The sequence below is a fragment of the Pygocentrus nattereri genome, chromosome 27, assembly GCF_015220715.1.
Source record: "Pygocentrus nattereri isolate fPygNat1 chromosome 27, fPygNat1.pri, whole genome shotgun sequence".
In the NCBI taxonomy this organism is placed as follows: domain Eukaryota; kingdom Metazoa; phylum Chordata; class Actinopteri; order Characiformes; family Serrasalmidae; genus Pygocentrus; species Pygocentrus nattereri.
In genome coordinates, this window is record NC_051237.1 from 28,341,077 (window position 1) to 28,366,120 (window position 25,044).

At 44.5% G+C, this 25,044-nt stretch overlaps 2 protein-coding genes across 2 annotated transcripts; both read left to right on the plus strand.

The window, feature by feature from the left end:
- The first annotated feature begins 654 nt into the window (after positions 1-654).
- On the plus strand, positions 655-9,607 carry LOC108413160 (CD209 antigen-like protein E). The gene is made up of 6 exons (XM_017685535.2): positions 655-728; positions 2,009-2,137; positions 2,343-2,432; positions 6,322-6,473; positions 8,315-8,427; positions 8,587-9,607. Exons 1-6 carry the CDS (start codon positions 668-670, stop codon positions 8,747-8,749), a joined length of 708 nt encoding a protein of 235 aa, XP_017541024.2. The 5' UTR covers positions 655-667; the 3' UTR covers positions 8,750-9,607.
- A 3,377-nt stretch (positions 9,608-12,984) lies between these two features.
- On the plus strand, positions 12,985-23,070 carry LOC119262560 (CD209 antigen-like protein E). Its single transcript, XM_037535351.1, has 6 exons — positions 12,985-13,060; positions 14,049-14,177; positions 14,383-14,472; positions 19,795-19,946; positions 21,775-21,887; positions 22,048-23,070. Exons 1-6 carry the CDS (start codon positions 12,985-12,987, stop codon positions 22,208-22,210), a joined length of 723 nt encoding a protein of 240 aa, XP_037391248.1. The 3' UTR covers positions 22,211-23,070.
- Positions 23,071-25,044: the final 1,974 nt, after the last annotated feature.

Here is a 25,044-nt window from a genome sequence, read left to right on the forward strand (position 1 = left end):
GTTATTCACGTACTTATGCATGTGTGTGTGAGCAGAATAGTTTCACTTCCTCTCTGGAATTAAATAATAAATGCAGAAGTTCTGTGAATAAGAATAATTTGAAACAAAACAAAGAAACAGGTTGTTGGGGAACGCATAAGATACACATGACTGATTCTGCACATAGCTAAATATGAGAATCATTTTGCTATAATACATTGTATTTAGTGTCTCACATCAGCTTCACTCCTTCACACTGGGTGCAGCTGTCGCCTCAAAACAAGAAGGGCCTGGGTTTGATTCCCCGGCCGGGTGACCAGGGTCCTCTCTGTGGACTTTGCATGTTCTCCCCATGTCTGCGTGGGTTTCCTCCCACAGTCCAAAGACATGCAGTCGTTTGGACATGGTAAATTGCCCCTAGGTGTGACTGTGTATGTCTGTCTGCCCTGCGATGGACTGGCCAGGGTGTACCCTGCCTTCTGCCCGATGACTGCTGGGATAGACTCCAGCACCCCCGCGACCCTGAGGGAGAAGTGGATTAGAAAGTGTGTGTGTGCTGTAGAGCACTTCCTGTCTTTTCAGTGGAAAACAAGTGATTTTGATGTTTCCTGCCCATCTGGGTATAAATAAATGTTCTCCACATTTTCTGATATGAGGAAGTTTGGAGCAGTGGTGTGGAGCGAATCTTATGAAAATGGAGTACGAGCTTTTCGAAGCATCTGGAGATAAAACGCATCATGATTCAACAGGTACATTTAGCCAGAAGAGTTGTTTGTTTTTGATTTATTTATTAATTTGCCATATTGGTGTGTTATTGATAATCTTGAGCTTCATTCATGATGTGTTAAATCAATTTAAGACATTTGGTTACTGTGTGATACGTTACATGATAATATTGATCATTGAGTTATTAGTAGTAAAGTATGCACCATATTTAGCCTATGACTGCTGTTACTGTGCTCCATCAACCATTAAACTGAATGTAGTTCAAACTGCAATCCTATAGCGAAGAACTACTTTAAAAACAGTGACATATTCAGACCTGAGACATTTACATAGATTATGTTATGATCTTTTTAACCCAGGGCATTAACTGAGATAGTAATACGCAAAAAAATGTAAACACTTTCTATTGCGTGGTGTTAGTTTCTGTGTTGTTTTTAAAGTCTTTTTGATTTGTTTTAAAGTGAAGTTGAAGGATTCAGATTCATTATTTAAAAAAATATATATATACTTTATTCAAAAAATGCCCACACCACTACCAGAGCACAGCTTTAGTCCATAGGTGGAGCCTTATTTTAGCCATGCCCCTGTATTTTAGAGCAGGAAGTGAGGCTGCATCCCTGTCCCTCATGGCCTCATTGACATTTACGGCATTTGACTGACGCTCTTATCCAGAGCGACTTACAATTTGATCAATTTACACAGGAAGGCCAAGGTGGTGTTAGGAGTCTTGCCCAAGGACCCTTATTGGTATAGTGTAGGGTGTTTGCCCAGACAGGGGACTGAATCCCAGTCTACAGTGTAGAAGGCAGAGGTGTTACCCACTACACTAACCAACCACTATAGTGAGCAGTTAGATCACATTGGCTTGAATGAAATGTGTCGCAAAGTCTGAAAATCAGTGTGGAACATTAAGAATTACTAATTCAAAATTAAAAAATTTATCATTTTTTTGCAAAAAAAGTACTTTCGTGTGTCATCATGAAAAATATGATTATATGTGGGCACAGCTGTTCAAAGCTGTGTTTACCAGTCATGTACTGGCTGTGTCAGTACTGAAACAGTCACTACTGAGACAAATAAAGGAGTTTGGGCACAATGATTGTTTTATTAGAAGTAAAATGGACTGTTCAATCATAAACATAATTACGGTACAGGGTCACTCAAAGCAAAAGGACTTCAGTCTAAGGTAGTAAAATATGTTTTCACTCTGATTTTGAACCAGTTCAGCACAATCATCATAAATCAAAGCTTAAGTGTGTTGTGATGTGTTATGAGGTTGAAATAACTGTCTAATTTCTCTCAGATGTATCTGACCGCTCTGGCTGGCCAATCAGAGAGAAGAACCATCCTTCTCATAAAGAAGCTCTAACTGCTGCTCTCGGCCTCCTTCTGCTCTGTGCTTTGGTGGCGCTCTGTGTTCTGGGGATCCTGTGTGAGTATCAGCTTCACCCTCTAATGTAGCACTACGGTCATTTACGTCCCTCACTGGACCGTCCTGAAAAACACAGAGACGGTGTTCACACTGTTCTTCATGGTTTGGTCACACAGTGGTTCCTGTTTCGTCTGGTCAGTGGTTTGCTGATGCAGCGCATTATAAAACTCACGTTTATTCCTATTTGCTTCTTTTTGATTAACAGATCACAATAAAGGCGTCTCATATGAGGCATTAAGTGAGCAGTACAGCAGCGTTGTAGAGAGACTGTCAGTGCAGGAACGCATCACTGATGGTAAGTGGTTTGTGATACATGTGTTCTAGCATTAAGCCTAGACTAAGAATAGATTTTCAGTGGTGATTCACTGCTGGCTCTGCAGTTTAGTCCAATACTAGGCTTAATGCAGCTCTATGACGCACTGAAGCTCAAGTACCGCAAATCGGGAGCCTTGCCTTATGGCTCAGCTCTTTCTTTACCACAACAGACCGGTAAAGAGCCTGCATCACTGCTGACCCAGCACCGATCCGCCTGTCAATCTCCCGCTCCCTTGTACCATCACTCATGAACAAGACCCCGAGATACTTGAACTCCTCCACTGAGGCAAGAGCTTATCCCAGACCCAGAGAGGGCTCTCCACCCTTTTCGGCCCGAGAACCATGGCCTCAGATTTAGAGGTACTGATTCTCATTACGGTCGCTTCACACTCGGCTACAAACCGATCCAGCGAAAGCTGAAGTTCATGGCCTGATGTCCCCAATAGGACCACATCATCCACAAACAGCAGCTTGAGGTCACCAAACCGGACCCCCTCCATGCCCTGACTGTGCCTAGAAATTCTATCCATGAAAATTATGAATAGAATCGATGACAAAGGGCAGCCCTGATGGAGTCCAACTCTCCAAATCCACAAAGCACATGTGGACTGGTTGGGCAAACTCCCATGAACCCTCCAGAATCCTTGAGAGGGTGAAGAGTTGGACCAGTGTTCCATGACCAGGGCGGAACCCGCACTGCTCCTCCTGAATCCAAGGTTCGACTATAAGCCGGACTCTCTTCTCCAGTATCCCTGCATAGACCTTACCAGGGAGGCTGAGGAGTGTGATTCCCCTGTAGTTGGAACACACCCTCCGGTCCCCCTTTTTAAAAAGAGGCACCACCACCCCAGTCTGCCAATCCAGTGGCACCACCCCCGATGTCCACGCAATGTTGAAAAGGCGTGTCAGCCAAGACAGCCCCACAACATCCAGAGCCTTGAGGAACTCAGGGCGGATCTCATCCACCCCTGGAGCCTCACCACCAAGGAGCTTTTTAACTACCTTAGCGACTTCAGCCTCAGTAATGGACAACCTAATTCCCGTGTCTCCAGACTCTGCCTCCTCACTGGAGAACGTATTGGTGGGATTGAGAAGGTCCTCAAAGTATTCCTTCCACCTCCCAATGACATCTTCAGTCAAAGTCAGCATCACACCATCTCCACTATATACAGTGCTAGTGGCACACTGCTTTCCCCTTCTGAGTCGCCTGACAGTTTGCCAGAATCTTTTCGTAGCCGACCTAGTCACTTTCCAAGGTCTCCCCAAACTCCTCCCACACCCAGGTTTTTGCCTTGGTGACGACTGAAGCCACAAATCGCTTGGCCTGTCGATACCTGCCAGCTGCCTCTGGTGTCCTACAGGCCATCCATGCCCGGTAGGACTCCTTCTTCAGCTTGACGGTGTCTCTCACCTGGGGTGTCCACAACAGAGTTCGAGGATTACCATCCCGACAGGCACCAACTACCTTGCGGCCACAGCTACAGTCAGCCACTTCAACAATAGAGGAGTGGAACATGGCCCATTCTGAGTCAATGTCCCTCACCTCCCCTGATATCTGGTCAAAGTTCTGATGGAGGTGTGAGTTGAAGATCAATCTGACAGGTGATCTGACAGCTCAGCTCCTCTCTTTACCCGAGTGTCCAAAACACATGGCCGCAAGTCCGATGACACGACTACAAAGTCAATCATTGAACTGCGGCCTAGGGTGTCCTGGTGCCATGTGCACTTATGGACATTCTTGTGTTTGAACATGGTGTTTGTGATGGACAAACTGTGGTTTGCACAGAAGTCCAAAGCTGAACACCACTTGAGTTCAGATCAGAGAGGCAATTCCTCCCAATCACACCCCTCCAGGTCTCACTGTCATTGCCCAAGTGAGCATTGAAGTCCCCCAGTAGGACAATCGAGTCTCCAGGAGGAGCACTTTCAAGCATCCTTCCCAAGGACTCTAAGAAGGCTGGGTACTCTGAACTGCTGTTCGGTGCATAAGCACAGACAACAGTCAAGACCCGTTCCCCAACCCGAAGGCGTAGGGAAGCTACCCTCTCGTCCACCGGGGAAAACCCCAACATACAGGCACCGAGTCGAGGGGCTATGAGAAAGCCCACACCTGCCCGCCACCTCTCACCATGGGCAACTCCAGAAAAGAATAAAGTCCAGCCCCTCTCAAGGAGATTGGACCCAGAGCCCAAGCTGTGTGTTGAGGTGAGCCCGACTATATCTAGCCGGTATCTCTCAACCTCGCGCACCAACTCAGGCTCCTTTCCCACCAGTGAGGTAACGTTCCAAGTTCCAAAAGCCAGTTTCAGCAGCCGAGGATCAGAACGCCAAGGCCTACGCCTTCGGACATTGCCCGATCCACAATGCACCGAACCCCTACTACTGCCCCTCCCATCGATAGTGGGTTGATGGAAGGGGGGACTCATGTAGCTCCTTCAGACTGGGCTTGACCGGGCATTATGAGTAAATGCCCAGCCACCAGACACTTGCTGGCGAGCCCCTCCCCCAGGCCTGGCTCCAGGGTGGGGCCCCGGTAACCCCTGATCCAGGCAGGGTAGAGAAGTCCTGTTTTATTCTTATTTTCATAAGGGTAATTATGGATCACACTTTGTCACACCTGGGTGACCTGTCACCTAGGACCAGTTTGCCATGTGTGTGTGTATATATATATATATATATATATATATATATATATTAAAATGTTATATAGGTGTTATAGTCAGTGGTGTTATAGTCAGTGGTTTTACAGTCAGTGGTGTTATAGTCAGCAGTGTTGTAGTCAGCTGTGTTATAGTCAGTGGTGTTATAGTCAGTGGTGTCAGCGGTGTTACAGTCAGTGGTGTTACAGTCAGCAGTGTTACAGTCAGTGGTGTTACAGTCAGCGGTGGTATAGTCAGCGGTGTTACAGTCAGTGGTGTTACAGTCAGCAGTGTTACAGTCAGTGGTGTTATAGTCAGCAGTGTTACAGTCAGCGGTGTTATAGTCAGTGGTTTTACAATCAGTGGTGTTACAGTCAGTGTTGTTACAGTCAGCGGTGTTACAGTCAGCTGTGTTATAGTCAGTGGTTTTACAATCAGTGGTGTTACAGTCAGCAGTGTTATAGTCAGTGGTGTTACGGTCAGCAGTGTTATAGTCAGTTGTTTTACAATCAGCGGTGTTACAGTCAGCAGTGTTACAGTCAGCGGGGTTATAGTCAGTGGTGTTATAGTCAGTGGTGTTACAGTCAGTGGTGTTACAGTCAGCGTTGTTACAGTCTGCGGTGTTATAGTCAGTGGTTTTACAATCAGTGGTGTTAGTCAGTGGTGTTATAGTCAGTGGTGTTATAGTCAGTGGTGTTACAGTCAGCGGAGTTATAGTCAGCGGTGTTACAGTCAGTGGTTTTACAATCAGTGGTGTTAGAGTCAGCAGTGGTATAGTCAGTGGTGTTACAATCAGCGGTGTTATAGTCAGTGGTGTTAGAGTCAGCGGTGTTGCAGTCAGCGGAGTTATAGTCAGCGGTGTTACAGTCAGTGGTGTTATAGTCAGTGTTGTTACAATCAGTGGTGTTAGAGACAGCGGTGTTGCAGTCACCGGAGTTATAGTCAGCGGTGTTACAGTCAGCGGTGTTACAGTCAGTGGTGTTATAGTCAGTGGTTTTACAAACAGTGGTGTTAGAGTCAGCGGTGTTGCAGTCAGCGGAGTTATAGTCAGTGGTGTTACAGTCTGAGGGGTTTTTGGTGTTCAACCTGGCACAGGTTTAGAAAAAAAAATTACCTTCAGGGCCATAAGAAACCCATGATGGATAAAACGGTCAGATTAGAATTAAATGTTAATCCTCTTTTCATAGCAGCTCTTTTGTTAATATGTTATTGTTTATCTCTGAATTTAAGTGTGTCAGCGTGCACTGTGTGGAGAAGGATGGAGGCTTTTTGGTGTGAAGTGCTACTACTTCTCTACTGATAAACTGAACTGGATCATGAGCAGAGCTTACTGTGCTGAGACAGGAGGTCACCTGGTTATAATAACCAGCCGAGATGAACAGGTGAGTCCTGCTTACCATTCAGGAGCTCAAGATTACATTTTTCAACCTGCCTGCCTTTTTATTCACTGTTTGAATGAAGCTGTTATGTAATTTATGCAGCGTCTGTCCATATGCTCTCATCCTGTGGAATATGACGACACTGTAGAACTGAAACTCTGATATAAGTTAAAGTGGTCAGTGTGCAGCTTGTACAGCAGTGCAGATTTACTGTCCTCTGAAAAGAACAACACACAGACATTAATGTCTAAACAGCTGGCAGCACAAGTGAGTCCACCTCACAGTGAACGTGTCCAGATTGGGCTCAGTGTCAATATTTAGTGTGACCACCATTATTATCCAGCACTGCCTGAACCCTCTTGGGCATGGAATTCACCAGAGCTGCACAGGCTGCTGCTGGAATCCTCTTCCACTCCTCCATGATGACGTCACTGAGCTGGTGGATGTTAGAGACCTTGTGCTCCTCCTTCTGCCTGAGGACGCCTCACAGGTGCTCAATTGGGCCAGTCCACCACCTTTACCAAGGCAGTGGTCATCTTGGAGGTGTTTAGGGTCGTTATGTTGGAAAACTGCCCTGCGGCTCAGTTTCCGAAGGGAGGGGATCGTGCTCTGCTTCAGAACGTCTCGGTACATGCTGGAACTCATGTTGCCCTCAATGAACCACAGCTCCCAGTGCCAGCAGAATTCATGTAGCTCCAGACCATGACACTACCACCACCATGCTTTACTGTAGGCAAGAGACTCCTCATCAGGGTACTGCTAAACATTTTGGACACCATCTGAGCCAAACAAGTTTATCTTGGTCTCATCAGACCACAGGACATTGTTTCAGTAATCCATGTTCTTGGACTGCTTGTCTTCAGCGAACTGTTTCTGGGCTTTTTTGTGCGTCAGCTTCAGAAGATGCTTCCTTCTGGGATGACGGCCATGCAGACCAACTTGAGGCATATGGTCTGAGTGCTGAAAGGCTGACCTCCCACTTCTTTAACCTCTGCAGCAATGCTGGCAGCACTGATGCATCTATTTTTTTAAGCCAACCTCTGGATATAATGCCGAACACATGAACTTCTTTGGTGGACTCTGGCGAGGCCTGCTCCGAGTGGAACCTGTCCTGGAAAGCCGCTTTATGAAATTGGCCACCGTGCTACAGCTCAGTTTCAGGGTGTTACCAGTCTTCTTATAGCCCAGGCGTCTTTGTGGACAGCAACAGTTCTATTCCTCACATCCTGAGAGATTCTTTACCATGAGGTGTCGTGTTGAATATCCAGTGGTCAGTCTGAGAGAATTGCACCCAAAACACCAAACTTAACAGCCCTGCTCCCCGTTCACACCTGGAACCCTGTAAATCTAACGAGTCACATGACGCCAGGGAGGGACGACGACACAATTGGGCACAATCTGGACACAATCTGGACACGTCCACTGTGAGGTGGACTCACTTGTGCTGCCAGCTATTTAGACATTAATGTCTGTGTGTTGTTCTTTTCAGAGGACAGTAAATCTGCTCTGCTGTACAAGCTGCACGCTGACTAAGTTATATCCAAGTTTCATTTCTATAGTTTTGTTCCATGAAATGATAGAATAAAATATTGGCAGAAATGTGATATGAGGGGTGCACTCACTTTTGTGAGATACTGTATATAAATTGGATTTTGTGACATCACAATGAGTTAAAAAACATTTCAAAAAGAGCTTAATTCCCCTACATGGACCATATAGACCATGTGAAATGAATGGTGTATTTTCAAGCAATGCTTATGTATTATTGATTTTAATGATATGGGCCCTTTAACCTACTTATAAGAGCACTCAAATTAAATCAAATAATCTCTACTTTACATTAGGATTTTCTATCTTCACACGCTCATGAAACTCACTGGATCGGCCTGAATGACTTGGAGACTGAGGGAAAGTGGATGTGGGTGAACAACCAGACCCTGACTGAGACGGGAGTGACGTAAGAGCCGTGTTCACTCTCACATATAATTCTTTTTGTCTAGCTTTACAGGAGTTTTATATGTCCAGCAATGCAATGATGACCGTGGTCAGAGAATATTTTAGTAAGTAGATTATTCTACAAACTGTAGTGAAAAATAATTCTTTATTATTCATGCAGATTCTGGTATAAGAGGACCGATGAACAACACGAGCCTGATAACTGGAGACAGGAGGACGAATCAGGAGAGAACTGTGCTGCTCTGGGTAATGAATCGCTTGGCACAGATGTTTGGTTTGATGCTTCTTGCCTTAAAAAGAAAAAATACATCTGTGAAAAGTAAAACTATTGAAGTTGATTGTATGAAAATGTACCAAAGTGACTTTTTAAATATTACTTCCATTTACATGTTACACGTTTTGGCCCAAACTGTGATTTTCTAGCAATGTCACATTTTCCCAGAATTATTATGTTTTTATAATTTGTTATAATAATTATTGTGTTTGACTCATACTAGGATCTTCGGGGCCACAGTACAAAAGAAGTCATGGGTGCCCAAATTACTTTCAGCTAAAGGGCCCGTATAATGGAAAGACAAATTTCACAGTGATTTAGAATAAAGGAGTTTGAGGTAATGCGTAAACATTGTCAAAATGCCAAGTTTCAAAACAAACCATTGACTCCCCATAACATGCAGTCCATACATGGAAACAGCAAAAACAGCCTGTTCGTCGTTCCTATGATGTCACAAGATCAACACATTTACATATATCCGCCTAGTCAGCCAATAGCTGTTCAGCTCCACCCGCTCATATTAAAGTTCTGGGGAGGGTTTCAGCTCTGAGTGCTTTTAGAATGAGGTCCAATACAGGATGACATGGCCCCACTGTGACCGACCCCTGACCCTTTTACTCAGGCTACTGTTCACAGACTCAGAAGTGGCAGTAAGATCCTAAATGAGTCTGGTCACTAGAGGGCAGTATGCTGTTGTGGAACAGCTGTTATCCGGCTCCATTTCAGAAGTAGTTGCTCTACCAGCCGTAATGTAATGAATGTTTGAATGTCCAGAATGTAACTGTCCTATGATTGTCTAAATACATGATGTTTGATTGCTAAATGTGCATTTAATACCAGACAGAAGTGTGTAAACGTTTCCAGGAGAGTTTCATGCCTGTACGAGTTGTTAAAGTAAAATATTACATTGTGTGATAATATTAAAAGGTATTAAAAGGGTTCTTTGAGTAGTCTTGGTTTACTAAAGTTCAAGGGGCATTCACATAATATGTAAAGGGTCTACAGCTATTTATGAATTCTTCCCACAACCTTTACATTTACCTTCACAAAACAAAATGGTTCTTTAAAAAACTACCAATGAAAGGGTCATTTGGGAACCTAAACCTTATATAGGAAGACTCTGTAATGAGAAACATAAAACCCCATTTCCAAAAAAATTGGGATACTGTGCAAAATGCTAATAAAAACAGAATATAATGATGTGCAAATCATTTAAACCCTGTATTTAATTGAGGGGAACAAACAGAAAATAGAAAAAACAAAATATCAAATGATGAAACTGAAATCTGAAAAATATATGCCCAAAAAAGTTGGGGCAGAGCAACAAAAGACTAGTAAAGTTATGTGATGCTAAAACAAACACCTGGTGTAACATCTCACAACTAATTAGTTTGATTAGCAGCAGGTCAGTAACATGACTGGGTATAAAGAGCATCTCAGAGAGGCGGAGTCTTTCAGAAGTAGAGGTGAACAGGGTCGCTCTGTGAAAGACGGCACCATCAAATTGAGCAACAACTCAAGAAAAACGTTTCTCAACATAAAACAGCAAAGAGCTTCTGCTTTTCATCATCTACGGTGCAGAACATCATTAAAGACTCAGAGAATCTGGAGAAATCTCTGTCTGTGAGGGACGAGGCTGAACACCAGTATCTGCTGGCCGTGATCTTTGGGCCCTCAGGCAGCACTGCATTAAAAACAGACATGATTCTGTAGTGGAAATCACTGCATGGGCTCAGAAACACTTCTGAAAACCACTGACTGTGAACACAGTTCATCACTGCATCCACAAACGCTGTTAAACTCTAAAACACAAAGAAGAACCCAAATATAAACAGGATCCAGAAACGCTGCCACCTTCTCTGGGCCTGAGCTCATTTAAGCTGGTGAAAGTGAAGTAGTAAAGTGTCATGTGTTTGGTAACCCTGTTACCAAAAAGAGGGCAGGGCTGCAAACCACCTCAGGGTGTGTGTGAGTGAGCTGAGGAGTGAGCGAGTTGGATGTGAGTCAAAGAGCAAGCTGTTAGAGAAAAGCCGTGCTTATGTATAGCTGCGGTCAGCAACAGCTGGAAAATATAGCACCATACAATATATACAAGAAATTGCATCATCTTGTTATTTTCTGCAGAATAATCAGGAGACAAGAACAGTTCCCTCCACGAATATTAGGAGCCCTGGTAGACTTGAGAAAAACAGGCTGTAAAAAAACATTTACAGCCTTTTTTCAATAAAAATATGAACAAAAATCCAACCTAATTTAACTTATTTCAAGTACAATAATAAAAAAATCTCGTTTTTTTTTCTAAAATATTTGTCTGCCACAACTATTGGCACCCTTTCATTTAACACTTTCTACAGCCTCCCTTTGCAAAGATAAGTCTTCTTCTATAATGCTTACTGAGACTGGACAACACATGGATCTGGGACCACCATACAGAACCTCCCCAGAACCCTCAGAGTCCAAGGTCTGCACTGTAGACTGTCCTCTTCAGCTCGCCCCACAGGTTTTCTATGGGGTTTAGTTCAAGGGACTGGGGTGGCCATGGCACACTGTTGATTCTGTGGTCAGTGAACTGTGTTTCTGTTGATTTTAAGACATGCTTTGGATCATTGTCCTGCTGAAAGATCCAAACTATGGCCCAGTTTAAGCTTCCTGGCTGAGGCAGTCAGGTTTTTATTTTGTGTGTGCTGTTATTTGATGGAGTCTGTGACAGTGTATCTGAATTAATTGTCCAGGACCAACAGAAGAAAAACAGCCCCACAGTGACACAGATCCACCACCATACTTCACCGTGGGGATGAGGTAGTGCACTTTTCTAAGTCAATTCTGGTGTTTGTTGCCAAAAACATCTCATCTAATCATAAACCACAGTCCCACTGGAAGTTCAAGTGATGTTTGACTTGTGTTTGTTTGTTCTTGATAACAGAGGCTTCTTCTAGCAGCCCCCCAAACAACATTGTGGTTATATAGGTAGTGTTTGGTTGCAGTTTGGGAGACATTGTGACCCCAAAACCTAACTAATGTCTGCAATTCTCCATCTGTGACCCTTGAAGACTCTTTGTCCACTCAAACCATCCTCCTCATTGTGTGTGGGGTCAGTACAGACATACATCCTCTTCCACGCAGATGCTTAACATATGAAGCTACTTCTTAATTAAAGCCCTAGTGTTGGAAATTTCAAGGGATTTGCTATTTCCTGATTTGTGCAGCTCGACCACCTTTTGTCATATATCAGTGCTGTTTTCTCTGGTCCTTCTGATAACGATGGATGACTGAGTGAATTTGGCCTGCGTTTCATCTCATATATATTCCCCAGTAAAATGGAAGTCATGACTGACCATTTAAGTGTTTCTAATCACTCAGATGAACTTAAAAACTTTAAATATGAATATACTTCGGTTAGATTTCACTCGTACAGGGTCTGGATTAGCAGTGGGGATAGGTGCGAAAAGAACTGCAGCCAGTGGTGCGGGAAAAGGAACAGGGCAAGAGCCAGAGCCAGGAACAGAACCCCAGATATTCACCTTGAAGACTAGATCAGTAGAGAAGAAAGGGCTAGTTCAGAGATGGAGGCCAGGCTGAGTGGGGCTCTCTGAGAGCCAGCACTGGAGGTTCAGCTTGAGGATCAGCTCAGGGAGCAGGCACTAGAGGAGCAGATCAACAGAGCCAGCACTAGAGGAGCTACTTGGAGGGGGGGTTCATAACAAGCACTACAGGAGCAGCCTGGGGAAGGCCAACACTAGAGGAGCAGCTTGAGGAGCATCTTTGGAACACTGGATGGAACTGGGGGATCAGGCTTGTTGGTGCTTTCTGGAGCACTGGGTGGCACCTTGGATTCAAGTCCTGGTTCAGGGATGCTTAACAGGGCACTGGGTGGCTCTGTAGGTGCCTGTGCTGGCTTCACAGTGGCCTGCTCTGCTGCTTGTGTGTGTGTGTGTGTGTGTGTGTGTGTGTGTGTGTTTGTGTGTGTGTGTGTGTGTGTGTGTGTGTGTGTGTGTGCTGAATAATAGCAGAAGTTTCTTTTGTTTTTTCACTTGCTTGGACACGACTAACACTACCTTTTGCAGTTCTCTTTTTTTCTTTGGTGCATTTCTTTTCTTTATTTATAGGACTCAACATGGGTCACACTTTTCTTGCAATGTATTTTTGTTTTTTTTTATCAAGCTGTACATGATTACCACTTCAAGATCTTTGGTGGCACACTTCCTGTTTCAGTAGAAAAACGTATTCTTTACAGTTCTTGGTGTGAGTCTGTCTGGTCCAGCGGTGTGTAGTGAAGCTGATATGATGGAACAGGTCTATGGAAATGTTGAATATGAACTCTCCAAAACTTCGGGAAATGAAAGACGCCGTGTTTCAACAGGTAGAAGCACCTTCAGGTGGTTATGCGTTAGTTAGTCATGTGGTTTTGTTTAGAAATATATTTTTTTTAATCATTCATGATGTTTTGAGTTGGTCTATTAGTCGTTGATTGCCAGGTTCAACTATGGTTGCAAGATGTATCGTTGTAACGATTACTGACTGATTGATCAGTATTAAAATGCAACACAGTGTATGTGTTTACACATATCGCTGCTGTCGGAACAAAACCTTGTGTCTCAGAAATCGCTTTTTACAGGAGAAGGAAAAAACCTACTTTACTTTTAACGTAAGTCAATGGAACCAGACGTATTTCTGAGTCATTTTGGGTCATTTGATTTGGTCCCTTCATCATGAAATTTACATATAATGTAAAGAACTACATGAATTTTCCAATTACGTCAAAAACTATAAAACGACAAAAATGGAGATACGAGGTTTTGCTCCGGCAGCAGCGATATGTTAATATTACTATCAGTACTGTACTACTTAGAGTCCATATGTTGTGTCAGGAATTGTCCGAGCTAATCGGGGTGGAAAGACTGTTGAGGGAAGTTATTGTGGCAATCATTTGCTTATATAGTATAAAAAATTTGAACACCCCTGGGCAAATGACTAGTTCTTTTGATTTTCTGGTGAAAATAAGTTAACATGTCCTCTACAGAGAGCACAAAGAAATATGTTAATATTTTACATTATTTGGAAATAAATAAAACCCACAACACCAATATGTGCAATAACTTTTGTACAAGTTATATTTTATGTTTTATTTCTTCCCCAAAGTGTTAAATTCAGCAAATTGTCTATTAAAATGTGTAGAAATGTGTCTCTGTAGGGGACGTGTAACTTATTTTCACTTAGAAGAACAATAAACAAATGCAAATTGTCCAAGAGCACTGAAATTAGAAGTGCTGTGGTTCAGTTCTGCTCAAAAAAGTACAGTTAAAGGACTGTAACTGTACCTCTGGTGCTAACTATCTGATTTCTCTCAGATGTTTCTGTCCAGTCAGTCAGGCAGAGGAACCCTCTGTCCTCTAAAGACTCTCTGAAGTTCCTCCTGGCTGCTCTCGGCCTCCTTCTGCTCTGTGCTTTGGTGGCGCTCTGTGTTCTGGGGATCCTGTGTGAGTATCAGCTTCACCCTCTAATGTAGCACTACGGTCATTTACGTCCCTCACTGGACCGTCCTGAAAAACACAGAGACGGTGTTCACACTGTTCTTCATGGTTTGGTCACACAGTGGTTCCTGTTTCGTCTGGTCAGTGGTTTGCTGATGCAGCGCATTATAAAACTCACGTTTATTCCTATTTACTTCTTTTTGATTAACAGATCACAATAAAGGCGTCTCATATGAGGCATTAAGTGAGCAGTACAGCAGCGTTGTAGAGAGACTGTCAGTGCAGGAACGCATCACTGATGGTAAGTGGTTTGTGATACATGTGTTCTAGCATTAAGCCTAGACTAAGAATAGATTTTCAGTGGTGATTCACTGCTGGCTCTGCAGTTTAGTCCAATATTAGGCTTAATGCAGCTCTATGACGCACTGAAGCTCAAGTACCGCAAGACTCATGAAGCCTTGTCTAATTGCAGTGGTTCTCCTCTTTAATATCATTTTAATTATGTTAGTATAATGTTCCATCCATCCATCCATCCATCCATCCATCCATCCATCCATCCATCCATCCATTGATCCATCCATCCATCCATCATCTTCCGCTTCTCCGGGGTTCAGGTCGTGGGGGCAGCATCCTAAGCAATGAGGCCCAGACCTCCCTTTCCCCAGCCACTTCCACTAACTCCCCAGGGGGGGATTCCAAGGCACTCCCAGGCCAGCTGGGCAATATAGTCACGCCAGCTTGTCCTGGGTCTTCCCCGGGGTCTCCTCCCGGGTGGACTTGCCTGTGACACCTCCAAACCACCTCAGCTGGCTCCTCTCGACGTGGAGAAGCAGCGGCTCTACTCCGAGTCCCTCCCGGATGACCGAACTTCTCACCCTATCTCTAAGGGAGAGTCCAGACAGCCTGTGGAGGAAACTCATTTCGGCCGCTTGTATTCAAGATCTTATTCTTTCGGTCATTACCCAAAGCTCATGACCATAGGTGAGGGTGGGAACGTAGATCGACCAGTAAATTGAGAGCCTTGCCTTATGGCTCAGCTCTTTCTTTACCACAACAGACCGGTAAAGAGCCCGCATCACTGCTGACCCAGCACCAATCCGCCTGTCAATCTCCCGCTCCCTTGTACCATCACTCGTGAACAAGACCCCGAGATACTTGAACTCCTCCACTTGAGGCAAGAGCTTATCCCAGACCCAGAGACGGCTCTCCACCCTTTTCGGCCCGAGAACCAGGGCCTCAGATTTGGAGGTACTGATTCTCATTACGGTCGCTTCACACTCGGCTACAAACCGATCCAGCGAAAGCTGAAGTTCATGGCCTGATGTCCCCAATAGGACCACATCATCCACAAACATCAGCTTGAGCTCACTAAACCGGACACCCTCCATCCCCTGACTGCGCCTAGAAATTCTATCCATAAAAATTATGAATAGAATCAATGACAAAGGGCAGCCCTGATGGAGTCCAACTCTCCAAATCCACAAAGCACATGTGGACTGGTTGGGCAAACTCCCATGAACCCTCCAGAATCCTTGAGAGGGTTGAAGAGTTGGACCAGTGTTCCACGACCAGGACGGAACCCTCACTGCTCCTCCTGAATCTGGCACTGCCCCTGATGTCCACGCAATGTTGAAAAGGCATGTCAGCCAAGACAGCCCCACAGCATCCAGAGCCTTGAGGAACTCAGGGCGGATCTCATCTACCCCTGCAGCCTTGCCACCAAGGAGCTTTTTAACTACCTTAGCGACTTCAGCCTCAGTAATGGACAAGCCTATTCCCGTGTCCCCAGACTCTGCCTCCTCACTGGAGAACGTGTCGGTGGCATTGAGAAGGTCCTCAAAGTATTCCTTCCACCTCCCAATGACATCTTCACTCAAAGTCAGCATCACACCATCTCCACTATATACAGTGCTAGTGGCACACTGCTTTCCCCTTCTGAGTCGCCTGACAGTTTGCCAGAATCTTTTCGTAGCCAGCTTAAAATCACTTTCCAAGGTCTCCCCAAACTCCTCCCACACCCAGGTTTTTGCCTTGGTGACGACTGAAGCCACAAATCGCTTGGCCTGTCGATACCTGCCAGCTGCCTCTGGTGTCCTACAGGCCATCCATGCCCGGTAGGACTCCTTCTTCAGCTTGACGGTGTCTCTCACCTGGGGTGTCCACAACTGGGTTCGAGGATTACCGTCCCGACAGGCACCAACTACCTTGCGGCCACAGCTACAGTCAGCCACTTCAACAATAGAGGAGTGGAACATGGCCCATTCTGAGTCAATGTCCCTCACCTCCCCCGATATCTGGTCAAAGTTCTGATGGAGGTGTGAGTTGAAGATCAATCTGACAGGTGATCTGTTGACAGCTCAGCTCCTCTCTTTACCCGAGTGTTCAAAACACATGGCCGCAAGTCCAATGACACAACTACAAAGTCAGTCATTGAACTGCGGCCTAGGGTGTCCTGGTGCCATGTGCACTTATGGACATTCTTGTGTTTGAACATGGTGTTCGTGATGGACAAACTGTGGTTTGCACAGAAGTCCAAAAACTGAACACCACTCGGGTTCAGATCAGAGAGGCCATTCCTCCCAATCACACCCCTCCAGGTCTCACTGTCATTGCCCACGTGAGCATTGAAGTCCCCCAGTAGGACAATCGAGTCTCCAGGAGGAGCACTTTCAAGCACCCTTCCCAAGGACTCTAAGAAGGCTGGGTACTCTGAACTGCTGTTCGGTGCATAAGCACAGACAACAGTCAGGACCCGTTCCCCAACCCGAAGGCCTAGGGAAGCTACCCTCTCGTCCACCGGAGAAAACCCCAACATACAGGCACCGAGTCGAGGGGCTATGAGAAAGCCCACACCTGCCCGCCACCTCTCACCATGGGCAACTCCAGAAAAGAATAAAGTCCAGCACCCCTCAAGGAGATTGGACCCAGAGCCCAAGCTGTGTGTTGAGGTGAGCCCGACTATATCTAGCCGGTATCTCTCAACCTCGAGCACCAACTCAGGCTCCTTCCCTGACAGTGAGGTAACGTTCCAAGTTCCAAAAGCCAGTTTCAGCAACCGAGGATCAGAACGCCAAGGCCCACGCCTTCGGACACTGCCCGATCCACAACGCACCAAACCCCTACTACTACCCCTCCCATCGATGGTGGGTTGATGGAAGGGGGGACTCATGTAGCTCCTTCAGACTGGGCCTGACCGGGCATTATGAGCCCAGCCACCAGACGCTTGCTGGCGAGCCCCTCCCCCAGGCCTGGCTCCAGGGTGGGGCCCCGGTAACCCCTGATCCAGGTAGGGTAGAGAAGTCCTGTTTTATTCTTATTTTCATAAGGGTAATTATGGATCACACTTTGTCACACCTAGGTGACCTTTTTTATCCTTCATATCTTTATTGAGAACAACAATGAAGACATTATAGTGCTAGTGGATAAAGTATGTGAACCCTTGAGTTAATGATCTCAAAAAAGCTAATTGGAGTCATACCTGGAGTCTTGTTAAGAAAATGAGTTTGGAGGTGTGTACTAGAGCTACTTTGACTGATAAAAACCACTTAGACTTTTTGAGTTTGCTCCACACAAGAAGGATATGCGTATGTAAGCCATGCCTCGCCAAAAAGAGCTTTCAAAGGATCTACGATCAAAAATGGTTGCTTTACATAAAGCTGCAAAGGGTTACAAAGCAATTTCAAAGACTTTAGAAATTCACCAGTAAGGCAAACAATCTACAAATGGAGACAATTTGGGACTGTGGCTACTCTGCCAAGAAGTGGGCGCCCAGTCAAATTGACCCCAAGAGCACAACGGAGACTTATCAATGAGGTAAAGAAACAACCCCGAGTGACAGCCAAAGATTTGAAGGCGGCATTGATGCAGGCTAACATCTGTGTTCATGAATCTACAGTTTGTAAAACTCTGAACAAGCAGGGTGTCTATGGCAGGACACCACGAAGGAAGCCGCTGCTTACTAAAAAGAACATTGCTGCATGCCTGAAGTTTGCGAAAGAGCACATTGACACTTCACAACGGTACTGGCGAAATGTTTTGTGGACAGATGAAACTAAGACTGAACTATTTGAAAAGAACACGCAGTTATATAGGTGTTATAGTCAGTGGTGTTATAGTCAGTGGTTTTACAATCAGTGGTGTTACAGTCAGCAGTGTTACAGTCAGCTGTGTTATAGTCAGTGGTGTTATAGTCAGTGGTTTTGCAGTCAGCGGTGGTATAGTCAGTGGTGTTGCAGTCAGCGGTGGTATAGTCAGTGCTGTTATAGTCAGTGCTGTTACAGTCAGCGGTGGTATAGTCAGTGGTGTTACAGTCAGCGGTGTTACAGTCAGCGGTGTTACAGTCAGTGGTGTTATAGTCAGTGGTGTCAGTGGTGTTATAGTCAGTGGTGTTAGAGTCAGCGGTGGTATAGTCAGTGGTGTCACAGTCAGCGGTGTTATAGTCAGCGGTGGTATAGTCAGTGGTTTTACAATCAGTGGTGTTACAGTCAGCAGTGTTACAGTCAGCTGTGTTATAGTCAGTGGTGTTATAGTCAGTGGTTTTGCAGTCAGCGGTGGTATAGTCAGTGGTGTTGCAGTCAGCGGTGGTATAGTCAGTGCTGTTATAGTCAGTGCTGTTACAGTCAGCGGTGGTATAGTCAGTGGTGTTACAGTCAGCGGTGTTACAGTCAGCGGTGTTACAGTCAGTGGTGTTATAGTCAGTGGTGTCAGTGGTGTTATAGTCAGTGGTGTTAGAGTCAGCGGTGGTATAGTCAGTGGTGTCACAGTCAGCGGTGTTATAGTCAGCGGTGGTATAGTCAGTGGTTTTACAATCAGTGGTGTTACAGTCAACGGTGTTACAGTCAGTGGTGTTATAGTCAGTGGTGTTATAGTCAGTGGTGTCAGTGGTGTTATAGTCAGTGGTGTTACAGTCAGCGGTGGTATAGTCAGTGGTGTTACAGTCAGCGGTGTTACAGTCAGCGGTGTTACAGTCAGTGGTGTTATAGTCAGTGGTGTCAGTGGTGTTATAGTCAGTGGTGTTAGAGTCAGCGGTGGTATAGTCAGTGGTGTCACAGTCAGCGGTGTTATAGTCAGCGGTGGTATAGTCAGTGGTTTTACAATCAGTGGTGTTACAGTCAACGGTGTTACAGTCAGTGGTGTTATAGTCAGTGGTTTTACAATCAGTGGTGTTAGAGTCAGCGGTGGTATAGTCAGTGGTGTTACAGTCAGCGGTGTTACAGTCAGTGGTTTTACAATCAGTGGTGTTAGAGTCAACGGTGTTACAGTCAGTGGTGTTATAGTCAGTGGTTTTACAATCAGTGGTGTTAGAGTCAGCGGTGGTATAGTCAGTGGTGTTACAGTCAGTGGTGTTATAGTCAGTGGTGTTCAGTCAGCGGTGTTACAGTCATTGGTTTTACAAACAGTGGTGTTAGAGTCAGCGGTGTTGCAGTCAGCGGAGTTATAGTCAGTGGTGTTACAGTCCGAGGTGTTTTTGGTGTTAACCGTGGCACAGGTTTAGAAAAAAAAATTACCTTCAGGGCCATAAGAAACCCATGATGTATAAAACGGTCAGATTAGAATTAAATGTTAATCCTCTTTTCATAGCAGCTCTTTTGTTAATATGTTATTGTTTATCTCTGAATTTAAGTGTGTCAGCGTGCACTGTGTGGAGAAGGATGGAGGCTTTTTGGTGTGAAGTGCTACTACTTCTCTACTGATAAACTGAACTGGACCATGAGCAGAGCTTACTGTGCTGAGAAAGGAGGTCACCTGGTTATAATAACCAGCCGAGATGAACAGGTGAGTCCTGCTTACCATTCAGGAGCTCAAGATTACATTTTTCAACCTGCCTGCCTTTTTATTCACTGTTTGAATGAAGCTGTTATGTAATTTATGCAGCGTCTGTCCATATGCTCTCATCCTGTGGAATATGACGACACTGTAGAACTGAAACTCTGATATAAGTTAAAGTGGTCAGTGTGCAGCTTGTACAGCAGTGCAGATTTACTGTCCTCTGAAAAGAACAACACACAGACATTAATGTCTAAATAGCTGGCAGCACATGTGAGTCCACCTCACAGTGGACGTGTCCAGATTGGGCTCAGTGTCGATATCATTATTATCCAGCACTGCCTGAACCCTCTTGGGCAGGGAATTCACCAGAGCTGCACAGGCTGCTGCTGGAATCCTCTTCCACTCCTCCATGATGACGTCACTGAGCTGGTGGATGTTAGAGACCTTGCGCTCCTCCTTCTGCCTGAGGACGCCCCACAGGTGCTCAATTGGGCCAGTCCACCACCTTTACCTTCAGCAAGGCAGTGGTCATCTTGGAGGTATTTGGGGTCGTTATGTTGGAAAACTGCCCTGCGGCTCAGTTTCCGAAGGGAGGGGATCGTGCTCTGCTTCAGAACGTCTCGGTACATGCTGGAACTCATGTTGCCCTGATGAATCGCAGCTCCACAGTGCCGGCAGCACTCATGTAGCTCCAGACCATGACGCTACCACCACCATGCTTTACTGTAGGCAAGAGACTCCTCATCAGGGTACTGCTAAACATTTTGGACACCATCTGAGCCAAACAAGTTCATCTTGGTCTCATCAGACCACAGGACATGGTTTCAGTAATCCATGTTCTTGGACTGCTTGTCTTCAGCGAACTGTTTCTGGGCTTTTTTGTGCGTCAGCTTCAGAAGATGCTTCCTTCTGGGATGACGGCCATGCAGACCAACTTGAGGCATATGGTCTGAGCGCTGACAGGTTGATCTCCCACTTCTTTAACCTCTGCAGCAATGTTGGCAGCACTCATGGGTCTATTTTTTTTTTTTAAGCCAACCTCTGGATATGATGCCGAACACGTGAACTTCTTTGGTGGACCCTGGCGAGGCCTGTTCCGAGTGGAACCTGTCCTGGAAAGCCGCTGTATGAAATTGGCCACCGTGCTACAGCTCAGTTTCAGGGTGTTACCAGTCTTCTTATAGCCCAGGCGTCTTTGTGGAGAGCAACAGTTCTATTCCTCACATCCTGAGAGATTCTTTACCATGAGGTGTCGTGTTGAATATCCAGTGGTCAGTCTGAGCGAACTGCACCCAAAACACCAAATTTAACAGCCCTGCTCTCCATTCACACCTGGAACCCTGTAAATCTAACGAGTCACATGACGCCAGGGAGGGACGATGACACAACTGGGCACAATCTGGACACGTCCACTGTGAGGTGGACTCACTTGTGCTGCCAGCTGTTTAGACATTAATGTCTGTGTGTTGTTCTTTTCAGAGGACAGTAAATCTGCTCTGCTGTACAAGCTGCACGCTGACTAAGTTATATCCAAGTTTCATTTCTATAGTTTTGTTCCATGAAAAGATAGAATAAAATATTGGCAGAAATGTGATATGAGGGGTGCACTCACTTTTGTGAGATACTGTATATAAATTGGATTTTGTGACATCACAATGAGTTAAAAAACATTTCAAAAAGAGCTTAATTCCCCTACATGGACCATATAGACCATGTGAAATGAATGGTGTATTTTCAAGCAATGCTTATGTATTATTGATTTTAATCATATGGGCCCTTTAACCTACTTATAAGAGCACTCAAATTAAATCAAATAATCTCTACTTTACATTAGGATTTTCTATCTTCACACGCTCATGAAACTCACTGGATCGGCCTGAATGACTTGGAGACTGAGGGAAAGTGGATGTGGGTGAACAACCAGACCCTGACTGAGACGGGAGTGACGTAAGAGCCGTGTTCACTCTCACATATAATTCTTTTTGTCTAGCTTTACAGGAGTTTTATATGTCCAGCAATGCAATGATGACCGTGGTCAGAGAATTTTTTTAGTAAGTGGATTATTCTACAAACTGTAGTGAAAAATAATTCTTTATTATTCATGCAGATTCTGGTATAAGAGGATCGATGGACAACACGAGCCTGATAACTGGAGACAGGAGGACGAATCAGGAGAGAACTGTGCTGCTCTGGGTAATGAATCGCTTGGCACAGATGTTTGGTTTGATGCTTCTTGCCTTAAAAAGAAAAAATACATCTGTGAAAAGTAAAACTATTGAAGTTGATTGTATGAAAATGTACCAAAGTGACTTTTTAAATATTACTTCCATTTACATGTTACACGTTTTGGCCCAAACTGTGATTTTCTAGCAATGTCACATTTTCCCAGAATTATTATGTTTTTATAATTTGTTATAATAATTATTGTGTTTGACTCATACTAGGATCTTCGGGGCCACAGTACAAAAGAAGTCATGGGTGCCCAAATTACTTTCAGCTATAGGGCCCTTATAATGGAAAGACAAATTTCACAGTGATTTAGAATAAAGGAGTTTGAGGTAATGCGTAAACATTGTCAAAATGCCAAGTTTCAAAACAAACCATTGACTCCCCATAACATGCAGTCCATACATGGAAACAGCAAAAACAGCCTGTTCGTCGTTCCTATGATGTCACAAGATCAACACATTTACATATATCCGCCTAGTCAGCCAATAGCTGTTCAGCTCCACCCGCTCATATTAAAGTTCTGGGGAGGGTTTCAGCTCTGAGTGCTTTTAGAATGAGGTCCAATACAGGATGACACGGCCCCACTGTGACCGACCCCTGTCCCTTTTACTCAGGCTACTCTTCACAGACTCAGAAGTGGCAGTAAAAGATCCTAAATGAGTCTGGTCACTAGAGGGCAGTATGCTGTTGTGGAACAGCTGTTATCCGGCTCCATTTCAGAAGTAGTTGCTCTACCAGCCGTAATGTAATGAATGTTTGAATGTCCAGAATGTAACTGTCCTATGATTGTCTAAATACATGATGTTTGATTGCTAAATGTGCATTTAATACCAGACAGAAGTGTGTAAACGTTTCCAGGAGAGTTTCATGCCTGTACGAGTTGTTAAAGTAAAATATTACATTGTGTGATAATATTAAAAGGTATTAAAAGGGTTCTTTGAGTAGTCTTGGTTTACTAAAGTTCAAGGGGCATTCACATAATATGTAAAGGGTCTACAGCTATTTATGAATTCTTCCCACAACCTTTACATTTACCTTCACAAAACAAAAAGGTTCTTTAAAAAACTACCAATGAAAGGGTCATTTGGGAACCTAAACCTTATATAGGAAGACTCTGTAATGAGAAACATAAAACCCCATTTCCAAAAAAATTGGGATACTGTGCAAAATGCTAATAAAAACAGAATATAATGATGTGCAAATCATTTAAACCCTGTATTTAATTGAGGGGAACAAACAGAAAATAGAAAAAACAACATATCAAATGATGAAACTGAAATCTGAAAAATATATGCCCAAAAAAGTTGGGGCAGAGCAACAAAAGACTAGTAAAGTTATGTGATGCTAAAACAAACACCTGGTGTAACATCTCACAACTAATTAGTTTGATTGGCAGCAGGTCAGTAACGTGACTGGGTATAAAGAGCATCTCAGAGAGGCGGAGTCTTTCAGAAGTGAAGATGAGGAGGGGTCACCACTCTGTGAAAGACTGGACCATCAAATTGAGCAACAACTCAAGAAGAACGTTTCTCAACATAAAACAGCAAAGAGCTTCTGCTTTCCATCGTCTACGGTGCAGAATATCATTAAAGACTCAGAGAATCTGGAGAAATCTCTGTCTGTGAGGGACGAGGCTGAACACCAGTATCTGCTGGCCGTGATCTTTGGGCCCTCAGGCAGCACTGCATTAAAAACAGACATGATCCTGTAGTGGAAATCACTGCATGGGCTCAGAAACACTTCTGAAAACCACTGACTGTGAACACAGTTCATCACTGCATCCACAAACGCTGTTAAACTCTAAAACACAAAGAAGAACCCAAATATAAACAGGATCCAGAAACGCTGCCACCTTCTCTGGGCCTGAGCTCATTTAAGCTGGTGAAAGTGAAGTAGTAAAGTGTCATGTGTTTGGTAACCCTGTTACCAAAAAGAGGGCAGGGCTGCAAACCACCTCAGGGTGTGTGTGAGTGAGCTGAGGAGTGAGCGAGTTGGATGTGAGTCAAAGAGCAAGCTGTTAGAGAAAAGCCGTGCTTATGTATAGCTGCGGTCAGCAACAGCTGGAAAATATAGCACCATACAATATATACAAGAAATTGCATCATCTTGTTATTTTCTGCAGAATAATCAGGAGACAAGAACAGTTCCCTCCACGAATATTAGGAGCCCTGGTAGACTTGAGAAAAACAGGCTGTAAAAAAACATTTACAGCCCTTTTTTCAATAAAAACATGAACAAAAATCCAACCTAATTTAACTTATTTCAAGTACAATAATAAAAAAATCTCGTTTTTTTTTCTAAAACATTTGTGTGCCACAATTATTGGCACCCTTTCATTTAACACTTTCTACAGCCTCCCTTTGCAAAGATAAGTCTTCTTCTATAATGCTTACTGAGACTGGACAACACATGGATCTGGGACCACCATACAGAACCTCCCCAGAACCCTCAGAGTCCAAGGTCTGCACTGTAGACTGTCCTCTTCAGCTCGCCCCACAGGTTTTCTATGGGGTTTAGTTCAAGGGACTGGGGTGGCCATGGCACACTGTTGATTCTGTGGTCAGTGAACTGTGTTTCTGTTGATTTTAAGACATGCTTTGGATCATTGTCCTGCTGAAAGATCCAAACTATGGCCCAGTTTAAGCTTCCTGGCTGAGGCAGTCAGGTTTTTATTTTGTGTGTGCTGTTATTTGATGGAGTCTGTGACAGTGTATCTGAATTAATTGTCCAGGACCAACAGAAGAAAAACAGCCCCACAGTGACACAGATCCACCACCATACTTCACCGTGGGGATGAGGTAGTGCACTTTTCTAAGTCAATTCTGGTGTTTGTTGCCAAAAACATCTCATCTAATCATAAACCACAGTCCCACTG

Bases quoted from the DNA above. Each gene is read 5' to 3' on its own strand.
- LOC108413160 (XM_017685535.2), top strand. From the start codon at position 668: ATGAAAATGGAGTACGAGCTTTTCGAAGCATCTGGAGATAAAACGCAT. The intron at 2,433-6,321 runs GTAAGTGGTTTG...TCTGAATTTAAG, and splicing joins GCAGGAACGCATCACTGATG to TGTGTCAGCGTGCACTGTGT. The intron at 8,428-8,586 runs GTAAGAGCCGTG...TTATTCATGCAG, and splicing joins CTGACTGAGACGGGAGTGAC to ATTCTGGTATAAGAGGACCG.
- LOC119262560 (XM_037535351.1), top strand. From the start codon at position 12,985: ATGGAACAGGTCTATGGAAATGTTGAATATGAACTCTCCAAAACTTCG. The intron at 19,947-21,774 runs GTGAGTCCTGCT...ACTTTACATTAG, and splicing joins TAACCAGCCGAGATGAACAG to GATTTTCTATCTTCACACGC. The intron at 21,888-22,047 runs GTAAGAGCCGTG...TTATTCATGCAG, and splicing joins CTGACTGAGACGGGAGTGAC to ATTCTGGTATAAGAGGATCG.